The sequence below is a fragment of the Chlorocebus sabaeus genome, chromosome 23 (assembly GCF_047675955.1).
Source record: "Chlorocebus sabaeus isolate Y175 chromosome 23, mChlSab1.0.hap1, whole genome shotgun sequence".
Lineage (NCBI taxonomy): Eukaryota > Metazoa > Chordata > Mammalia > Primates > Cercopithecidae > Chlorocebus > Chlorocebus sabaeus.
The window spans coordinates 47,145,587-47,166,450 of NC_132926.1; the positions used below are offsets into that span (position 1 = coordinate 47,145,587).

General features: G+C 46.5%; 1 protein-coding gene across 6 annotated transcripts in view; it reads right to left on the reverse strand.

Moving 5' to 3' along the window:
- Positions 1 to 16,762, reverse strand: part of PCBD2 (pterin-4 alpha-carbinolamine dehydratase 2) — a 49,422-nt gene extending 32,660 nt beyond the window's left edge. For 2 of the 6 annotated variants that reach the window (XR_012090857.1, XR_012090856.1), the window contains exons 1-3: positions 16,044 to 16,761; positions 11,076 to 11,207; positions 2,739 to 2,887 (exon numbers count right to left, since the gene is read on the reverse strand). Coding sequence is in view for 3 of the 6 variants with exons in the window: in XM_038007697.2 (XP_037863625.2) it covers positions 2,739 to 2,887; positions 11,076 to 11,207; positions 16,044 to 16,127 (365 nt within the window). In the remaining 3 variants the exon portion in view is untranslated. Of the gene's footprint in view, positions 1 to 2,738; positions 2,888 to 11,075; positions 11,208 to 16,043 lie in introns of all 6 variants that reach the window. The other 4 variants (XM_038007697.2, XR_012090858.1, XM_073010677.1 and 1 more) reach the window with 4 other exon arrangements.
- Between the last annotated feature and the right edge of the window lie 4,102 nt (positions 16,763 to 20,864).

A 20,864-nucleotide genomic window follows, 5' to 3' on the forward strand; every position in this document is an offset into this window, starting at 1 on the left:
GTACTCAAGCCTGGATGACAGAGGAAGACTCCATCTCTAAAAACAATTTTTTTAATTTAAAAAATAAGCCTGAAAGAACACCATAAACAAGCATAAGATAACTCTAGGAGTGAATTCTGAATGGAAAGAAAGACAACAGACTAATGTCTGAGACTATCAGATCTGTATAAAGCATATGAGCTCCACCTCCTCTCCAGGCTGGCCTGTGCCCCACCCACGGAAACCATCTTTGCTATGGTCACTGATGTCCTCCATGCTGTCCTCTGGTACTCATCTTTCTGGGTGTCTCAGCAGAATTGATACTTCCTTCCTTTTGAAACACCATATTCTTTTGGATTCTGTGACATGACACTGACCTGATTTTCTTCCTTTTTTTTTTTTTTTTGAGACAAGGTCTCGCTCTATCACCCAGGTTGCAGTGCAGTGGCACAATCACAGCTCACTGCAGCCTCAAACTCCTGGCCTCAAGTAATTCTCCCGCCCTGGCCTCCCAAAATGCTGGGATTACAGGCATGACCCAGCAGCCTTTTTCCATTTCTCTAACAAATCTTTCTTGTCTTTGCCAGTTCCTCTTCTTCTAACTCACCCCTAAATGGACCAAGTCCTGAGCCATCCTCTCTTCTCACACTATAATTTCTTCTTGAGTCACCTCATCTATTACCTTGGCTTTTTTCCATACATACCTATGATTCTCCAGTTATCTCCAACCCAGACCTTACCTCTGGCTTTCTAATTCAGACATAAATTTTCTGGAAGTTGACATTTGGAAGTCTCACAGCACTCCCATGTAACAGTGTCCAAACCAGTAATCTTGATCCCTGCATCCCAAACCCATTCCTCTCCCACACTTCCCCAGCTCAGTAAATATCACTTCCAGCCACCTATTTCCTCCAGGCCCGAAATCTGGGAGTCATTCTTAATTTTTTTTTTTTTTTTTTTTTTTTTTGAGACGGAGTCTTGCTCTGTTGCCCAGGCTGGAGTGCAGTGGCGCGATCTCGGCTCACTGCAACCTCTGCCTCCCGGGTTCATGCTATTCTCCTGCCTCAGCCTCCCAAGTAGCTGAGACTACAGGCACCCACCACCACACCCAGCTAACTTTTTTGTATTTTTAGTAGAGACGGGGTTTCACCACGTTAGCCAGGATGGTCTCGATCTGCTGACCTCGTGATCCGCCTGTCTTGGCCTCCCAAAGTGCTGGGATTACAGGCGTGAGCCACTGCACTCAGCCTAGGAGTCATTCTTAATACCCTTCACTCTTCTTCCTTACCATCCATTACCACTCCTAGCTAGTCAGAGAAACGTGAGTATTCTCTTTATATCTGCATTTTCTATAAGAATTATGTGTGCTACCACTGGTTTCTGCTCATGTAAACTCCTAAAGCTCCAGTCTCTATACTTCTCCACTTCTCCTCTGCCACTGTCCCAGTTCACAATCTCATGCTATGTCCACCCCAGTGATGATCTCTCACCTGGAAAGATGTGACAGCCTCCTTACTACTCTCCTTGATTTAACTTCTTTCCCCTCTACTCTATCCTCTGATTGGTCTTTTCAATGCATCAGCTTATTCCTTCCCTGACCATGATCCTCAAAGAGAATTAGGTCTTCCCATTATTCTCTCTCACAGCAGCCCTTTCTGATGCAGAGGCAGTATCTGAGCCACTAACAGTATGGATTGCCTGGAATCCAATCCTGACTCCACACTTACCAGCTGTGAGACCTTGGGCAAGTCGCTTAGTCTAAGTCTCAGTCTCCTCCTCTGTAAAATTTGGAAAATCTATTTCATAGGGTTCTGTGAAGATTAAATGAGTGAATACATGTAAAGTCCTTCCCACAGTGCCATGGCCCATAGTTTAAGTGTTCACTAACCATTTGCTGTTAATATTTTCCTTCCTGGCACTAAGCATAACTTGTAATTATATATTCACTTTTTTCTTTGTTTACATTCTCCCTCCCCCACTACACTGTATACTCTGTGAGGATGGGGACAGTACCAGCTTTGTTAACTGCTATACCTCAGTGTCTGGCACAGTGTCTAGCCTACCGTAAGTGTTCAATAACTCCTTATTGTTAAGTGCATAAAAATCAAGAAAAACTTTCTAGAAATAGGTGGGATGTGAACAGAAAGGGCAGGATAGGGTGAGATGGAGCATGGAAAGGAGAAGAACAGTTTGAATAAAGGAAGAAAAGAACTGAACTGAGGAGCTGGGTGTGGTGGCTCACACCTGTAATCCCAGCTACACAGGAGACTGAGGCAGGGGGACTGCTTGAGCCCACGAGTTCTAGGCTGCAGTGAGATATGATCACGCCACTGCACTCCAACCTGGGTGACAGAACAAGACCCCATCTCTAAAAACAAAACAAAACAAAAACAAAAAAAACACTGAACTGAGGTGGAAAGGGTCTTGGTTCCAATTCCAGCATGGCCACTAATTTTTGTGGCCTTGAGCCTTGTTTTCCTCACTTCCTCAGTTAAAGGGATGACTAGGTGACCTCTCATGTACATTACAGTTCTAATCTCTGAGGAAAAAGGCTTCTTGCAGAGTAATTCGAGGTAGGCTTAGGGCTGGGCTGTGGGCAGCTTTAAAAACCTCTGAGAAGATGAAGCATGCCCTATAAAATATAATCGGAAGGCAGTGAGATTATCTGAGCAGAGATCAACTTGGTCATGACAAAGTGGCACGCAGGCCAGTGGGAGCAGGGAGAGCCTAAATGTAGCATGTGGCCAGGAAGCTCCTACCAGAACTCTAGAGGGAAGGCAGCTGTATCCAGGCCAGCAGCAGTCCTGTGAAAGGCACTACAGGACGACTGACCAGTTCTTGGTAACAAATCACCAGGATAATTATTCCGTTTCAGGTCTAGGTGCTTTAGAGGACGGTGGTGCGGCTCCTGAGAGGAACAAGCCATTTGAAGGACAGTTAGAGAGACAAGAGTTTGCTTTCAGACACCCTAAACTGGTGGGAAAGCTACCCCAGGAGAGTACACCACAGGAACCCCTGCACCATACTCTGTAGCCCAGCTCACTGAACCCATCTTAGGACCCTCATTTCCCAGCACACTGCTGACAAGGTACGTCCTCTTACTCCCTGTCCTTGACCTATGCCACCTGCTAACGCCTCCCTTAGTGCCTTCCCTTACAACCACATATCGGACTTTCAAGAACCAACTCGAAACCCCCCTTCTGCAGGCAGCAGCCACCCTGGAGTGTACCTCCTGGGGCTCATTAGCACAGCACTTCACATTTTAGTACATGACTAACATGGTGAGCTGAAAAAGTCAGTCACCTTGTGCAATTCAGATGTGCCACCTCCCCAACAAAACTAGGAGATCTTCTGGGCAGAAATGAAACCAGGTCCTTCTGTTGTATCTTCCTCCTTCCACACCTTGGATCCAGAGCGGCACTAGCCCCTCAGTGGATGCAAGCCCAACAGCTCCTCTGGCTTCACTAATACTCACAGAACCACACCATGTGACTCCTGGCCCAGCCAGCCTGGGGCTGCTCCACACACCTGGTGCATGTCCACAGACAGGGCTGCGATGGCAAGGACAGAGCACTTGAAGTCAGTTTGATGTATGATATAGCAAAAAGCCTCAGCAGCTGGGCTCACGCCTGTAATCCCAGCACTTTGGGAGGCCAAGGCAGGTGGATCACTTGAGCTCAGGAGTTCAAGTCCAGCCTGGCCAACATGGTGAAACGCCATCTCTACTAAAAATAAAAAAAAATAGCCAGGCTTGGTGGCGGGTGCCTGTAATCCCAGCTACTTGAGAGGCTGAGGCGGGAGAATCGCTTGAACCTGGGAGGTGGAGGTTACAGTGAGCCAAGATCACACCATTGCACTCCAGCCTAAGTGACAGAGTGAGACTCCATCTCAAAAAAAAAAAAAAAAAAAAAGTCTGCATCCTGCCCTGTTGGCAGAGAGCACGCGAGCAAACAGAGTCAATAGCAGCATTTGCTGTTTTGATAGGATTGATTTTAATGATACAATTAAATGACCTTTGATTGCTCAACAGTGATACCTGGGCTACTCCCAAACAAGTACAGCTTTGTTTGTTTCAGCTGGCGAATATTCCCTTCCTCTGGGAAGTATGGTAAAACCCATTTAAGGGAGAAAACTAATCCAGCAAGTAGTCCTTGGAAAACAAGATCTCGCCTAAAACAACAAAAACAAAAAAACAACCTTTCTATGTCACAGTAGGATCTAAAAATGTTGCTGTGGGAACCAGAGATGTGAGTCTGGCATCTGGTGACTGTGACATGACCCAGTATGACCACAAGTAATTCCATGATCTCAATCTGGTTTAGTGTCCTTCTGCGAAATTCAGTAAATGAGTCAGAATGCCCCACTCCAACCGAGATCAAAAGCGCAATATAATAGTAATTCTCTGCAACACAGGGGAGAGAATATTACTGCTTTGTTTTGTTTAAAAGGATGTAAGAAAAAGAGCAGAACACAGAGAGCTCAGAGCCAGGAAGAAGAACCTCAGCCACCTGTCCACACTGCTGGACCAAATCCCTCCTGAGGGCAGAAAGCAACTGGCCACTACCCAGCCACAGGAATGTGACTGCAGCACTGTTTCTGCTAAGAACATGGTGGCTGTGCAGCTGCTACGGCTGCTCCATCAGGCACCCAATATTTGTATTCTGACACATCTAAATGCAAGTTCTGTGTCACGGCCCTAACGCACCACAACTATTGACAAAACTGCTGTGCAAACCCGAAAGCTGTTGAAAATGGCAGTACTGAAGCGGTGGGCAGGCATACCAAAGAAAAACAGAAACAGAACAGAAAAGAGCAAGACCAAAATACTTTCAAGTGATTATTTAAGGTCTCCTTTCAATTATTTTCTGCAATTATTGAGCCAGCAGTCTATTGTTATTAATTCATAGTCAACCTATTTAAGCGGTACCAGCAATGCAGGCAAAGGCCTCGGTAATTTCCTAAGTTTTGAGTGTGATTTTCTTGTCAGTTAAATTTAAAGCAACCCATTTGTGACCACTTTATACCAAGTTAATCTCATCTAAAGTGCTTCACAAACCCTAACAGCTACACTAAGGTTTTATACTAATGAAAGCAATTTACATAAATGAAATTTATGTCACTGCATTTCATGACAAATTTTTTATTTTATAATAATTATGGTATTTATATGATAACATCTGTTGATATTCACAGTCTAAACCTGGCACAGATTTAAACCCACAACATTTTCCATGCATCATGTACATTATCTGTGAAAAGCAATAAAAAAAGGCAATGAATGCATTAATCATACCAATATCATCTGCAAAGCATAAATCTGAAATACCTTTCACGTCAGCTCAAACTGCTTTTTTATTTTTTACACACCTGATTTTACTCCATCTGTAAAAGGGCAAGACAAAGACTGTTGAGGAAATCATACTTCTTGGCTGCTTGACTTTTTCAAAATACTCAGGCTAAGTTCTGTAAACAGAAGATTTACTACACGACTAAGAGAAAATGATGCAGTTAAAAGTCCATTTTTATTAAAGGATGGTGTAAGGACCATGGTGTTTTCACACTGCAGTGTGGTGTCATATTTGCACTGTTGACACCTGTTTTACATTCCTCCTCATCTATCTATTGCACGCGTTTTTACAAATACACACCAGGTCTAGACCTATTGTACAACACAAGCAGCAGCAACAAAGCTCCAAATGATAACATTTCAGACTCTTATTCCCCTACCCTGGTGGACGCCAACACTGACATTCTAGCCACCTCCTGGGAGCATCAACATGGTCCTGCTCAGGAAGAACTCCAAAGGGAACACCAACATGAACACTACACAGATATTTTTACTAGCATCTCACATTTTAGGTAAAGTTTGCTAAAATATGAGTGTCTCTATTCTATTCCAATGAAAATTATGAACACTTTCTCAGGTTTCTAGTCTGCTGTGGTTACAAAGCCAATCATGGGCACATGTTAAATGCAAGCTAGTGTGTGTGATAGCCATACGAGTTTTCACTTTACCTGGTGCCAGACACACAAACATTAGATTATACTTTAAAATCAAAACGACATTTTATTTTATTTTTTGAGATGGAGTACTCAGTCGCCCAGAATGGAGTGCAGTGCCGTGATCTCTGCTCACAGCAACCTCCGCCTCCCGGGCTCAAGCCATTCTCCTGCCTCAGCCTCCCAAGTAGCTGGGATTACAGGCACCTTCCACCACACCCAGCTAATTTTTGTATTTTTAGTAGACAAGGGGTTTCGCCATTTTGGCCAGGCTGGTCTTGAACTCCTGACCTCAGGTGACCCACCTGCCTCGGCCTCCCAAAGTGCTGGGATTATAGGTGTGAGCCACTGTGCCCAGCACAAAATGACATTTTCTAATCCATATGACACCCAGGCCACAGGCATCCTCTTTAGGAGTGCTTCCCTACCCTCCACAGGTAGAATATCCTCTTTCAAGAGTGCACAGATGCATTACTCACTCATAACTTTGATGTGCACAACAAAGAACAATCAAACCCAAACTAATTCATTCACAATGAGAGCTATCGAGACCTCCACCAATATCCTGTGGAGGATTGTTATGACTTTCATCAGCAGTTGTCTTTCTTCTGGTATCATCAAGCCTTTGACTTCACTAAGTGTTTCAAAATGTTCAACATAAGCCTATTATCAAATTCCTCAATACAACATTTTTATAAAGTAAGGCAGCAACAGTAACTTTGAACTGCTCTATGCGGGAATCTCTGTGGGCACAGGAAAAGAAACATTTTACAAACCCCAAAGTCACATATGGTGCTACTGCTGCTAGGATGTGCCGAGTACCACCAACCCAACCTGTGCGCCCAAAGCACTCCTCCTCCCTCCCGCTGTAGCTCCAGAAAGCTTCAGTGGCAGCAGCACAGCAACCAAAAGGTGAGGGTGTCGAACAAGATACAGAACCAATAAAGCTTGGACCTTGCCCTGAATATCAGCCAGCTCATCTGATTCCATCCAATACGACTGAATGCCCTGCTGGGCAGGCCCACCAAAGAAAGCAGAGACAGGGCCCAGGAGCGCCTCTGCAGAGAACCACAGCTGATTCTCATAAAGCTTGGTCGCTTCCTCCTGAATCACCATTGGGAACTCCTCATGTCCTACACACAAAATTTATCATTCACCCAGGTGCCCAGTCACTGCCACTTACCTAGTCCTGATCCTGAGCTTATTTCCAGGCTGAACAAGGGTGGCCCCAGGTATTCAGGAGTGAAAGAACAGGGACAGCCTTCTGCAGGGCAGAAAGGGGTGTTGCTGCCTGGCCTGGCTGGGCTCCCGCCCTGGAGGGCTCCACCTGCTGGCACCTGTAGTAGTTATTTCCTAGGTTCCAAAGCCTCACCTTCTGTACCTACTTTTAAGCTTAAAATTTCCTCAGATTTTGTAAGCTTCCAGTTCATCTCATACATGTCAATGCATAACAAAATCTGTCTTTATGGGACACTTACACCCACATTTCTACCTTACATTTTGTTCTTTCAACACAGACATCCTGCAGTTACCAAACACCTAAGTTTATATGTCACTTGCAGACCTCTCCCACCTTCTGTCTACAGGAACAACAAAAAAAGCAAAGTTCCTTTACAAATGCCAACCCCACCCTGTCTGGGTCCAAGCACTCCTAGTGTGGAAACTCCCTGCCTCGAGTCCCACCACTGTCATGCTCTTGTCTGCTTACAGAGTCACTGTCTGTCACCAACATACTGCCCATTCACCCATGATGCACTGTGGAGCCCGTGTACCACCATCAAGGGTAGAAACAGGAGGCTAACAGCAACTGATGCCTATGGCTACTTCATCCACCTATGCTAGGAGAAGCATATATTCTTCAGGGTACTCATCACTAGCTGAAATTATATTTCCTATTCTTCTGTTTATTGTCTATCTTCCCAGTGGGATGGGAACTGTATGAGCTTAAGAGTAGTACCTAGCACACAGAAAATGCTTAATAAATCTTTGTTGAATTAAGAAATATTTTATGACAAATTAAAATTTTTTTTAAAAAATGTAACCACATGTATAACTGGCATGCGCTGGCATGCTTGGCAAACAAACATATCCATGGAGAAAGACCAGAAGGGAACAAAGAAAAATGAAAGTATTGCGATTGGAAATTTTTTTTATTTACGCCATCCTATTTTAATGTTATGCTGTTGTTACAATAAAAAACAATAGCTTTTCTGTCCTAGATGAAAGATGAATTATGACCTGTCAGTGCCAGAGGGTCACTACTCTACTCACTAGTTGTGAGCAAGAGAAAAGCAGCTCCTGATACCTGGGCGCTGGCCTGGTACTATCAACTAGTCCTTGGTTCTCTCCTTTCGAACATCAACACCAACATCAGACAAGGCCACTCTGTGACCATGATGGATGAAGGCAAAAACAAGACCACTCTGCAATATCTGAACACAGACAAAATATGAACACTGTCCAAGCCACAAAATACCAAACATCCTCCTCTCCCAGCTAACGAGTGACTATTGCTTCTTCTTCAGTTTCAGCTTTGGCACCACTTTAATCTACTCTCCCTATAGATACAATTTATTAAAACACTAAATGAGAATGGCGTGAACCTGGGAAGTGGAGTTTGCAGTGAGCCAAGATTGCACCACTGTACTCCAGCCTGGGCTACAGAGCAAAATCCCGTTTCAGAAAAAAAAAAAAAAAAAAAAAAAAAAACACTAAATGACAGAATTACCCATTTCCTAACAGCATCTAATCCAGAGCAAAGTCCCCAAATCACTACACAAGTCCAAACCCTATACTGGCTCACCCCATGGTGCCCTTCGGTGTACATTCTCCCTCACTGCAATAAGCAATAAGCTCAACTTGTTTGACTGTAGCTGTGTTCCTAGTTGTGTTTCGCTGGAGGGCACTCACAACTGTCAGGACACTGGTACCACTACAGGCCATGGTACACGCAGAAGTCATAGGAGCCTGGCTGGAAAACTGACCCCTGGATATAATCTCAGTGTTGGTTCTCTGAATACATTCCCTGACATCAGCTGATTTTCTGGTCATTTGCCTCTTTTTCCTAAAAGTTGGGTGAATGGGAAAAAAGTCTACTTAATTAAATGCCCCAGTGAATAATGTTACAATCAATCCAGTATGCTTCCCTACCATTGCTGAAAGTCACCCTGAGCGCAAGGTCAGAATGGTGCTGGAGGACTGAATCATGGGCAGGGCTTGAGGCAACACCACTCAAGTACTTTAAGCCACATGTTCAAGCCCAATAAATTAGGCCAGGTTTAAAGAAGTCAAGCTGTATACATGTAAGAATTTTAATAAGCTTGGGAAATGCTACCTAGAGCTTATGCACAAGCTTACTGTACCAATGGGATTCCCTGCCACCAGCCACAGCGTGCTAAGCTCCGGACAAGAGCTGTCGAGCACGTGGGGCAGCAGGGACAGGGAGTCTGCTTGGTCCAGGTTTCCTTAGGAGTTGGAGACTCACAGCAGAGGCTGGCAGCCAGATGGATAGAGAACAGAATCGGGCATGCAGCTCAGTGGAGCCAACGCCATTTACTAGCAAAACATGCTGAAGGTTTCTTTGGTGTGAATCTGGTCCTCACACACCCTTTGAGAAACTAGCAAACACTGTAATCAATGTCTGCATTTATCAAATGCCTGTTTGTACCCAGAACTGTGTTAGGTACAATACAGAGTTATTTAAGCAAACATGGTCTCTGACTTCTAGATGCCGACACCCAATATAAATAAAAACAATAAATCTGTCCAAAGGATTACCAAACTAACTGAACAAACAAAATAGTCAAAAGCGTTTACCTTATATAAATGCAGTGGTGTAGTAACTGAAGGTTAAGTCACGGGAGATGACTCTCTAAACAGGGTGGGTCCCTAATGGAACAGTTACTTTGTGAAAGCTGACTTTCCAAGAGGGAGGGCAGGTTTTAAGAAAAGGTTCAGGATCTGGCTACTGGGCTGGAGAAAAATAAGCCAATCAGGGAAAAGGGTGCAGCCTGGGAGATGACTGAGAGATAGAAATTTAACTGCAGGAAGAAAGAAAAATTACCAACGGCCCAGAAAAAGTAGGGGAAAATAAGTCAAGCAGGTACATCTTCCTCAACCAGTTTTATTCATGCCCCTTTCGGATAAGTATAAAAAGTTTAGCCGGGTGCGGTGGCTCACGCCTATAATCCCAGCACTTTGGGAGGCTGAGGCGGGCGGATCACGAGATCAGCAGATGGAGACCATCCTGGCTAACACAGTAAAATCCTGTTTCTACTAAAAATACAATAAATTAGCCAGGTGTGGTGGTGGGCACCTATAGGCCCAGCTACTCAGGAGGCTGAGGCAGGAGAATGGCGTGAACCCAGGAGGTGGAGCTTGCAGTGAGCCGAGATCGCACCACTGCACTCCAGCCTGTACGACAGAGCGAGACTCCATCTCAAAAAAAAAAAAGAAAAAAAAGAAAAAAAAAAGCTTAGGCTGGGCACAGTGGCTCACACCTGTATTCCCAGCACATTGGGAGGCCAAGGCAGGAGGATCGCTTGAGGCCAGGAATTTGAGACCAGTCTGAGCAACATAGCCAGACCCTGTGTCTCCAAGCAATACAAAAATTAGCTGGGCATGGCACATGGCCTGTAGTCCCAGCTACTTGGGAGGCTGAGGTGGGAGGATCACCTGAGCCCAGGAGGTCGAGGCAGCAATAAGCCACAATCACACCACTGCACTCCAGCCTGGGCAACAGAGCAAGACCCTGTCTCAAAAAATAATAGTCAATAATAAAAAGCTGACGCTCTCTTCTAATGTTATTTGAAATTTCAAAAGAAACTACATATCCTAACCAACACCAAATCAAAGCAATAGTGGTTTCAGAATTTGTATTCCAAATAACACAAACCACCCTCTTCCCCCAGAGCTAAACATCACCCAGGTGGGTGGTAGCAAGTGTCAACAAGGATGTCACTCTATCACTGAATTCTTAAAGAAGGGAAGAGTTGAATCCTGGATTTGCATGGGACCAGACAGGCAGAATCAGAAAGAGTTACAGCCTACGGTGACCAAAATAGACCACAGCCCTAGCAAGAATTTGTAACAATTACCTGATTAAAACTGTGGAAGGAGAATTCTTTGTAGATGGCATCTCTCTCACTTAATTCCGACCATCCTGCTGCTTTAAGGTCAAGTATAGCTTGGTTCCTCTCCTCTGCAGTCAACCTGTGAGTATCTGACGACTATGAAGAGAACACATTTCATCTGAAAATGTAGACGTTTACTCAAACTCAAACTTATGGCTCCTTACCTTAAGCAGAGAAGTAGAAAAGTCTGAAAGGCAACAAATTCTAACCATCTTTCATTCCTTTGTTCTCACAAGAGAGACCAAAGCAAGGCTAGCTCTGTGCAAAATAAGCTGCCTCCATGGTATGTAACCTCTGGCCCACTTACTGCTGCCTCAACCTTCACAATTCAGTTTCTCTGGTTGGTTGGTTTGTTGGTTGGTTGGTTGGTTGGTTGTTTTGAGACAGGGTCTCGCTCTATCGCCCAGGCTGGAGCATAGTGGTGCAATCACGGCTCACTGCAACCTCCGCCTCCTGGACTCAAGTGATCCTCCCACTTCAACCTCCCCAGTAGCTGGGACTACAGGTGCACACCACCACACCCAACTAATTTTTTGTATTTTTGGTAGAGACGGATTTTCACCATGTTGCTCAGGCTGACCTTGAATTCCTGAGCTCAAGCGATCCGCCAGCCTGGACCTCCCAAAGTGCTGGAATTACAGGCATAAGTGACTGTGCCCAGCCCTTCTGTGGCTTATTACAGATACAACAAAGATCGACTATTACCACTGGCCATCTTGGACACTGCAGAATTCCAGGACTTGTGGCAAGTCTATTGGCAGGACCAGAACTAGAATTTAAGGCTCCAAACTCCTGGTCTATTGGTCTTCGGACAGCCCTACATCACCTCAGTAGTCTTCACTACTCTCTGTTGTATCTGTAATAAGCCAGAGAAGCTGAACTGTGATGTCTGAGGCAGCAGTAAGGGGGCCAGAGGGAACATACCATAGAGGCAGTTTATTTTGTACAGAGCTAGCTTTGTTTTGGTCAGTCTTTTGAGAACAAAGAAATGAAAGATAGTTTTAAGATTTGGAATTACCGGCCGGGCGCGGTGGCTCAAGCCTGTAATCCCAGCACTTTTGGAGGCTGAGACAGGCGGATCACGAGGTCAGGAGATCGAGACCATCCTGGCTAACACGGTGAAACTCCTTCTCTACTAAAAAATACAAAAAACTAGCCGGGCGAAGTAGCAGGCGCCTGTAGTCCCAGCTACTCGGGAGCCTGAGGCAGGAGAATGGAGTAAACCTGGGAGGTGGAGCTTGCAGTGAGCTGAGATCCAGCCACTGCACTCCAGCCTGGGCGGCAGAGTGAGACTCCGTCTCAAAAAAAAAAAAAAAAAAAAAATTTGGAATTACCATCTCCTGTCACATCTAATGAAAACCAATCCCTGGATGGGGAAAAACAAATGCACAATTACATATGATTTTATCTAACTTCTGGGGGTCCACAGATCTCTGGACTACAGGTAAAAAGCCCTGGCCTCAGTGGGGTGAGTTTATGAAGCCCTTTTCTCAGAGCACCAGTCAGACAAACTCTCTCCATAGTTTGGCCAGAGTACTGCCCAGTCCAAAGCACTTGTGTGCACTGTCTGGCCTGTTTCTACTCACCATGGGGATGACATTCACAAAGCCAGGTTCTGTTGCTTAACAGGCCCACAGTTCCCATGCTATTGGATTTTTAACTAAATAACTTCAAACATCAGGGTCAGAGAGAAGAGATGGACACTGGACTAGAAGTCAGGAAAGCAGGGTTCTCACTCCAGGCAATACTTCCTGTCTTAACTACTCGCAGAGTTACTGTAGGCTCAGGTGAGAGAGACGCTGTCACCCAGAAAGATGAACATTAGTGAAGGTTCCTCATCAAAGGGCAACTGTGGGCTAAGCTGCATTCCCTGGATTCTCTGCCATTAAGCTGCAACTCACTCCCACTTCAGAAATCCTAAAGTCTTTTATCACTAATATTAATTAAGAGATCAAAAAGATTTTACCTTTAGACAACTTATTCTATGAAGATGAAGAAAAAAATACTAATGAATCAGTTTTCTAGTTTTTCTTCTTTGCTAGGTCGGCTATTCTTCCCCACAACTAACAAAAGGGTGAGAGTATTTTTTTTTTTTTTTGACACCAAGTCTTGCTCTGTCGCCCAGGCTGGAGTGCCGTGGTGTGATCTCAGCTCACTGCAACCTCTGCCTCCCAGGTTCAAGCGATTCTTCTGCCTCAGCCACCTGAGTAGCTGTGATTACAGGTGTATGCCACCACACACAGCTAATTTTTTGTATTTTTAGTAGAGACAGGGTTTCACATGTTGGCTAGGCTGGTTTCAAACTCCTGACCTCAAGGGATCTGCCCACCTCAGCCTCCCAAAGTGCTGGGATTACAGGCGTGAGCCACGGTGCCCAGCAGAGAATACTTTTTAATTAAACAAAAATATGCAAAAGCTTGTTATTAAAAACCACTTACTAGATTAGTTGGGCATGGAGGCACATGCCTGTAATCCCAGCCATCCAGCCTGGGCAACAGAGTGAGATTCCATCTCAAAAAAAAAAAAACATTTACTAGGGCCAGGCACAGTGGCTCACATCTGTAATCCTGGCACTTTGGGAGGCTGAGGTGGGAGGATCATTTTAGGCCAGGAGTTGAAGACTAGCCTGGGCAACACAATGAGACCTCGTTTCTACAAAAAAAAATTTTTTTTTAATTGCTGGGGTGGTGGACCATGTCCATAGTACCAGCTACTTGGAAGGCTGAGGTGGGAGGATCACTTAAGACCAGGTGACTGAGGCTGCAGTGAGCTATGATCACCACTGCATTCCAGCCGGGGCAACAGAGTAAGAAGACCCTGTCTTTTAAAAAAAGAAAAAAAAGAAAGAAAGAAAAGTAAGTAATAAACAAACACCATTTACTATTAAGAATCAAAAGATTCATTCATCAGTTCCTCAGTGACAGTTCTGAAAAACTTACACGTACATCTATCATAAGAAATCTAAAATTCTTGGCCAGGTGTGGTGGCTCATGCCTGTAATCCCAGCACTTTGGGAGGCCGAGGCGAGCAGATCACAAGGTCAGGAGTTCGAGGCCAGCCTGGCCAAGATGGTGAAACTCCATCTCTACTAAAAATACAAAAATTAGCCAGGCATGGTGGCGCGCACCTACAGCTCCAGCTACTCGGGAGGCTGAGGCATGAGAATCACTTGAACCCAGGAGGCGGAGGTTGCAGTGCGCCAAGATTGCACCACTGCACTCCAGTCTGGGCGACAGAGCGGGACTCCGTCTCAAAAAAAAGATAGAAAGAAATCTAAAATTCTTATTAAACACTTATTTTGTCAACTCGGAGGATTTTGGAAAAGAAACAGAATTACGTGTGTCTACATTGAGCAGCTGCAAAGAAAACCATTAAACATGCAGTGGGGGCAGGCACCTGGAGTCTGTGGAACACACTCTGAGCTGTTTTCTCTGAGTGCTGGACCATCCACATCCCCACTAAGCTCAATGGTATGCACTTTATGCCCAGAACAGACACCTGCCCAGCAGCAGGGACCACGCCCAGGACTGGGAAATGGAGCCACTTCATCTACATAACATCAAAGGCCCCCAAGAGGGCACATTCGCAACGGAACCCTTTGTGGTGGGCTTAATTTTTCAGGGGGTGGGGAGTAGGCTAGCTATGGAATGCTAAACTTCGCTTTTCTGAATTCCGGGATCCTTCTGTCTGTAGTGGGAATTTTATAATATCTACCTGCCAAGATTTTTTGAAAGGCTTAGATTACAGATCTTGAATGTGAGGGTACCTAGCATTGAGCCTGGCACGTGGCAGCGCTCAAATCATGTCTGTTGATTCATTCCTTCCCAGAACACCCTAATCTTACTGGATCACTAGCACCTGGGGCAGAGTATGCCTGAAGACACGCCTAGGTGACAGTAGGCACTCAACTTGTGTTCTCCCCTTCGGGGCCAAGAAGCGGCGAAGTGCTTGTCTTCCTCCGTCTTCGAGCTATTTTAAATTTCTTCTATTAAAGAATTTCAGGCCAGACGCAGTGGCTCGCGCCTGTAATCCCAGCACTTTGGGAAGCCGAGGCAGGTGGATCACCTTAGGTCAGGAGTTCCAGACCAGCCTGGCCAACATGGTGAAAACTCCTCTCTACTAAAAATATAAAAAATTACCTGGGCATAGTGGCACGCGCCTGTAATCTCAGCTACTCAGGAGGCTGAGGGGGGAGAATCGCTTGAACCCAGGAGACGGAGGTTGCAGTGAGCCGAAATCGCGCCACTGCACTCCAGGCTTGGCGATACAGCGAGACTCTGTCTCGAAAAAAACAAAACATTTCAAACTGAAATGGGCGGTTAAAATGCAACTTAAAATGAGATGGTGAGTTTAATGCATCACTTTTCCACTAGGTGGTGCTGCATGTTAAAACTTTATTAATTTCTACAGCAGGAAAACTGACGGCCCCTTGGAAGAGGAAAGAAAAGCCAGTATATCACCAAAAAAAGATAATTTATTAATAACGCCTCCAAAATCTCTGTGGGCTCCCCTTGGAGTGAAGCGCGAACAGGGAGTCGCCATAGGGAGCCGGGCCCGCAGCGCCGTTCGTCCTCAGCACAGCGAGCGGCAGCGGCGGGCACCGAATTGTTCTGCAACTATTTTTCACATCTGCCTTTTGTAGTTGAACAAAACTCGTTCCCATTTGTTTCCGGTTGGCAAGTTCGGAGGCTTCGGCGGAGGTATAAAGCCAAGGGGCAAGTGGTGGAGGCTGCGGACAGCCTGGTCTCTGAGCGGCGCGCCGAGCAGGTGCTCAGTCCCAGGACGCGGTGACCCGACGCCCGAGCTCCAAAGCCGGGTCCACGCCCGGGCCGCCCCAGTCCCGCTGGCCCCTCAGCCGACGCCGCCGGGCCTCGCGCCGCCCCCCTGAACCCGGACCCCTGAATCCCGGTCCCGCGGCCGCTAGACACTCACCACGGCCGCGAGCCGTAGGCTCTGGCCCTGCAGCGCCGCCAACAAGCGCCGAGTCGCCCCCCGCGCCCAAAGCGCCACCGCCATTGGCCGTCTCCCGAGGGCTGCCCTGCGCGCTGCCTGTCGGCAGCCCACAGCAGCCCCCGACCCGGCCTCGCCCACCTACCACCGCCCCAGTAGTCTCCCTGCGGGGCTGGCCTGGAGCAGGGGCTGTGTGTGGGCAGCGCCCAGCCTTCCCGCGGGCACAGGCGCAGCCCGGACCCCGAAGGCCCCCAGGAGCTTCAGTGGTCGCCAGCGCTTTTGGCCGCCCCACAGCCGCAGGCCCAGCAGCCGCGCGCGGTCCCCGCCCCGTGCGGACCCGTAGCGTCTGTGCCCCGGACGCAAGCCCGCCGGCGCGCGCTGGCCTTGCCCTCCGGTCCTCGCTGCGCTGGGAGGAATTTTGCCCCGCCTAGGGCGCCGGCCTCCTCTGCTTCGCTGGCGCGGCCGCTGGCACTGAGCTGGGGCTCCCCGCTGGGCGGCCCTGCGCGCAGTCCATGCGGGTGGGAGGATGTCGCAGGCCAGGGCGGGGCAGTTCAACGGCGGATGCTCGGGGGCCACCCCCTCTGTCGTTCATTCAGTACTCCCTGGGGCAGTGAACCACGGCAGATCCCATCGTGGGCTCCTAAGTCTTGCAGCCGTGGGTTCGAACGTAGGCTCTGTTCAGTCATAGCGCAGCTGCCAAGTCCTTGAGCCAGCTGGCTCGTCTGGGTTTGCCTGGACCAAAAAGTGTGGAAACCTGGCCTGTAATCACCTTCCAAACGTGTCCGTGCCCTGTGTACCCTCAGGTTCAGCACACAGTAGGAGCTCTGCAGACAGCTGTGAACAGATTTAGGTAAATCTTTTCTTGTATCATTTTTGGGGAGGTATTTTTATTTATTTATTTTTGTCTTTTTTGAGATGTAATTGACATACTATTAAGAATATTCACTTGTATCTTTTTTTTTTTTTTTTTTTTTTTTTGAGGCGGAGTCTCACTCTGTCGCCCAAGGCTGGAGTGCAGTGGCGCGATCTCGGCTCACTGCAACCTCTGCCTCCCGGGTTCACGCCATTCTCCTGCCTCAGACTCTCGAGTAGCTGGGACTACAGGCACCTGCCACCACGCCCAGCTAATTTCATTTCGTATTTTTAGTAGAGACGGGGTCTCAGCGTGTTAGCCAGGATGGCCTCAATATCCTGACTTCGAGATCCGTCCGCGTCGGCATCCTAAAGTGCTGTGATTACCGGTGTGCGCCACCGCGCTTGGCCTTTTTTTTTTTTTTTTTTTTTTTTTTTTTTTTTTAACTTAATAGTTTAAGCAGGCTTGGCATGGTGGCTTGCACCTGTAATCACAGCACTTTGGGAGGACAAGTAAGGAGGAGTACTTGAGGCCAGGTGTTCGAGATCTGCCTGGGCAACATGGCAAAACCGCGTCTCTATTAGAAATACAAAAATTAGCCACGCGTGGTGGCACACGCCTGTAGTCCCAGCTACCCAGGAGGCTGAGATGGGAAGATGGCTTGAGCCCGGGAGGCTGCAGTGAGCCGAAATCACGCTACTGCATTCCATGGACAGCAAAATACCCTATCCTTCACCCCCCTAAAAAAAAAAAAAAAAATTATGCAAAATTAATAAGCAATTTTGCAGAGGATATAGCAAAAAAAAATTTTTTTAAGAACAAGAGTCCATTTAACTTCAACTTAGCAATTGTTAGCGGTCCATCCATATGGACCTAGAAAAAATAAAGCATTTTGCCCCAAAATTCCTGGGCTTCTATTCTTCCCATTTGCCCGCTTGACAAAATGTAACCATTTCGCTGGGCGCGGTGGCTCACACCTGTAATCCCAGCACTTTGGATTGGTGGGGGGAGTGGATCAATTGAGGCCAGGAGTTCGAGACCAGCCTGGCCAAAATGGTGAAACCCCGTCTCTACTAAAAATACAAAAACAGCGGGGCATAGTGGTGCGTGCCTGTAATCCCAGCTACTGAGGAAACTGAGGTAGGAGAATCGCTTGAACCCGGGAGGCGGAGGTTGCAGTGAGCTGAGATTGCACCACTGCACTCCAGCCTGGCTACAGAGCAAGACTGTTTTTAAAAAAAAAAAAAAAAAGATGTAACCGTTTCAAATGCAAAACTCGGAATCACACTGGGGGCCCTGATCAAATGGCACTGGTCTAACGTTTACATTGAGTGTTTATGATCATGAAAACTACTACTCAGATTTGCTCATTAAAGAACTGAAAAATGAACCGGTGGATGTGAGTTAACAAGTGAACCTTCATAATTTTCAGTAAATTTACTTTCATCGTTTTCCTTCCTTAATACCACTGTATGAAACTGTGGCATCTCGGATATAGTCACTGACCAGGCAAAATGGCTCATGCCTGTAATTCCAACACTTTGAGAGGCTGAGGCAGGCAAATCACTCCAGCCCAGAAGTTTGAGACTAGGCTGGGCAACATGGTGAAACCCCGTCGCTACAAAAAAATATAAAAATTACTCGTGCATGGTGGCACATGCCTGTAGTCCCAGCTACTGAGGAAACTGAGGCAGGAGAATCTCTTGAACCTGGGAGGCAGAGGTTGCAAGATCGGGCCACTGCACTCCAGCCTGGGAGACAAGAGCGAAACTCCATTTCAAAAAAATAAAATAAATTTGATCATTCAGATCTAGTCAAAAAAGCAAACAGCAGATGCTAGGGCCCAGGGAAATGATGATGTCCACTGATAGGGGCTGTGAATTGTCTGCCCACACATGTAGCTCCCCAATTAATAGGATTTAAGTCCCTTAGCAAAGATTTACTGGCCACATCCTCTGTAGTGGACACCATGTTTAGCTTGGGCTGTTTAGCTGGTCTTTGGTTACTTCTTTCCCCCTTTCGCTGTCCCTCAACACTACTGGTGTTTTTTGTTTTTTCTGATTTGGGGGGGTTTTTTTGAGAAATTATCTTGCTCTGTCACCCAGGCTGCAGTGCAGTGACACTATCACGGCTCACTGAAGCAGTCCTCCCACCACAGCCTCCCAAAGTGCTAGGATTCCAGGCATGAGCCCCTGCACCTGGCAGCACCAGTGTTTCAAGGCTGATCCTCTCTATACTTGAACCTCCTCTCCAGGGAATGGCTCTGCTCCACATTTCCCTCCAGGGGAACCCCATGTAGCTGGGCCATGGTGCAGAGGCAGGGCAGGGTGCCATCCCACATAAAGGTTTTGGAGTAAATTTAAAGCCTGGTCCAGCCAGTGGAAGCTGCATGAACGAAAGCAAGTTATTGAGAGCCTCAGGCTTTTTCTTTTGCTTTAAGACAGGGTCTCAATCCTGATTGCCTAAGCTGGAGCGCAGTGGCATGATTACAGCTCACTGCAGCCTCAACCTCCTGGGTGATTCTCCCACCTCAGCTCCCCCAGTAGCTGGGACTACAGGGATGCACCACCACGCCCAGCTAATTTTTTGTATTTTTAGTAAAGACGGGGTTTTGCCATGTTAACCAGCCTACTCTTGAACTCCTGAGACTCAAGCAATCCACCTGCCTCAGCTTCCCAAAGTACTGGGATTATAGGTGTGAGCTACTGTGCCAAGCCAGTTTATTCTTTAAAATGAGGATATTAAACAAAATAACATATCTAAAGCATCTAAAACAGTACTTGGCACTCACACAGTAATAACTCAAATGTTGTTATAAGAGGTGGACTCACCAAAGTTTTCCTTACATTTGTATTTATAAGTACACACGTGAAGATTCAAATCCCAGCTTCATCAACTTACAATCTGTGTAACCTGGGCAAGTTATCTAACTCTCTATGCCTCAGTTTGCTCATTTGTAAAATAGAAATAATGGGCCATTCTGACATATGGTCCCCTCCTGCCAGCGACCACCCCAACCACAGCTGTTGGCAACATGACACATAAAAGTTGTAAACTCCCATTCATTATAACACTCTAAGAAGGAGACTCATCCGAGGTTTTATTTCTATAGAATTTAGGGTGCCTCATGAAATAAACGTTCAACTACTCTAAAACCCTGGAAACAATTAGTATAAAAGTAATTTATGATGCGGTAATTAGCTGTCATATCTGAATTTAAGGGATCTTTTAGAAACAGCTTTTCAAAAAGTTTGTTTAGGCCAGGCACAGTGGCTCACACCTTTAATTCCAACACTTTTGGGAGACTGAGGCAGGTGGATCACCTGAGGTCAGGAGTTTGAGACCAGCCTGGACAACATGGCAAAACCCTGTCTCTTCTAAAAATAGAAAAATTAGCTGGGTGTGATGGCGCATGCTTGTAGTCCCAGCTACTCAGGAGGCTGAGGCTGGAGAATTGCTAGAACCCGGGAGGGAGAGGTTGCAGTGAGCCGAGATTGCACCATTGCACTCCAGCCTGGGTGACAGAGCAAGACTTCATCTTAAAAAATAAAAAAAATAAAAGTTTGTTTAAATTACATGTTGTCTCTTTACTAAATGTGTCTTGAAGTAGACTAGAATCAACTTGTGGGCAAGAAGAGTGTTCTATAATACTTCTTTTTTTTTTTTTTGATACGGAGTTTCGCTCTTGTTGCACAGGCTGGAGTGCAGTGGCATGATCTCGGCTCACTGCAACCTCTGCCTTCAGGGTTCAAATGATTCTCCTGCCTCAGCTTCCCAAGTAGCTGGGATTACAGGCACCTGCCACCACACCCAGCTAATATTTTGTATTTTTAGTAGAGACGGGGTTTCACCAAGTTGGCCAGGCTGGTCTCAAAACTCCTGACCTCAAGTGATCCTCCCACCTTAGCCTCCCAAAGTGCTGGGATTACAGGCATCAGCCACTGTGCCCA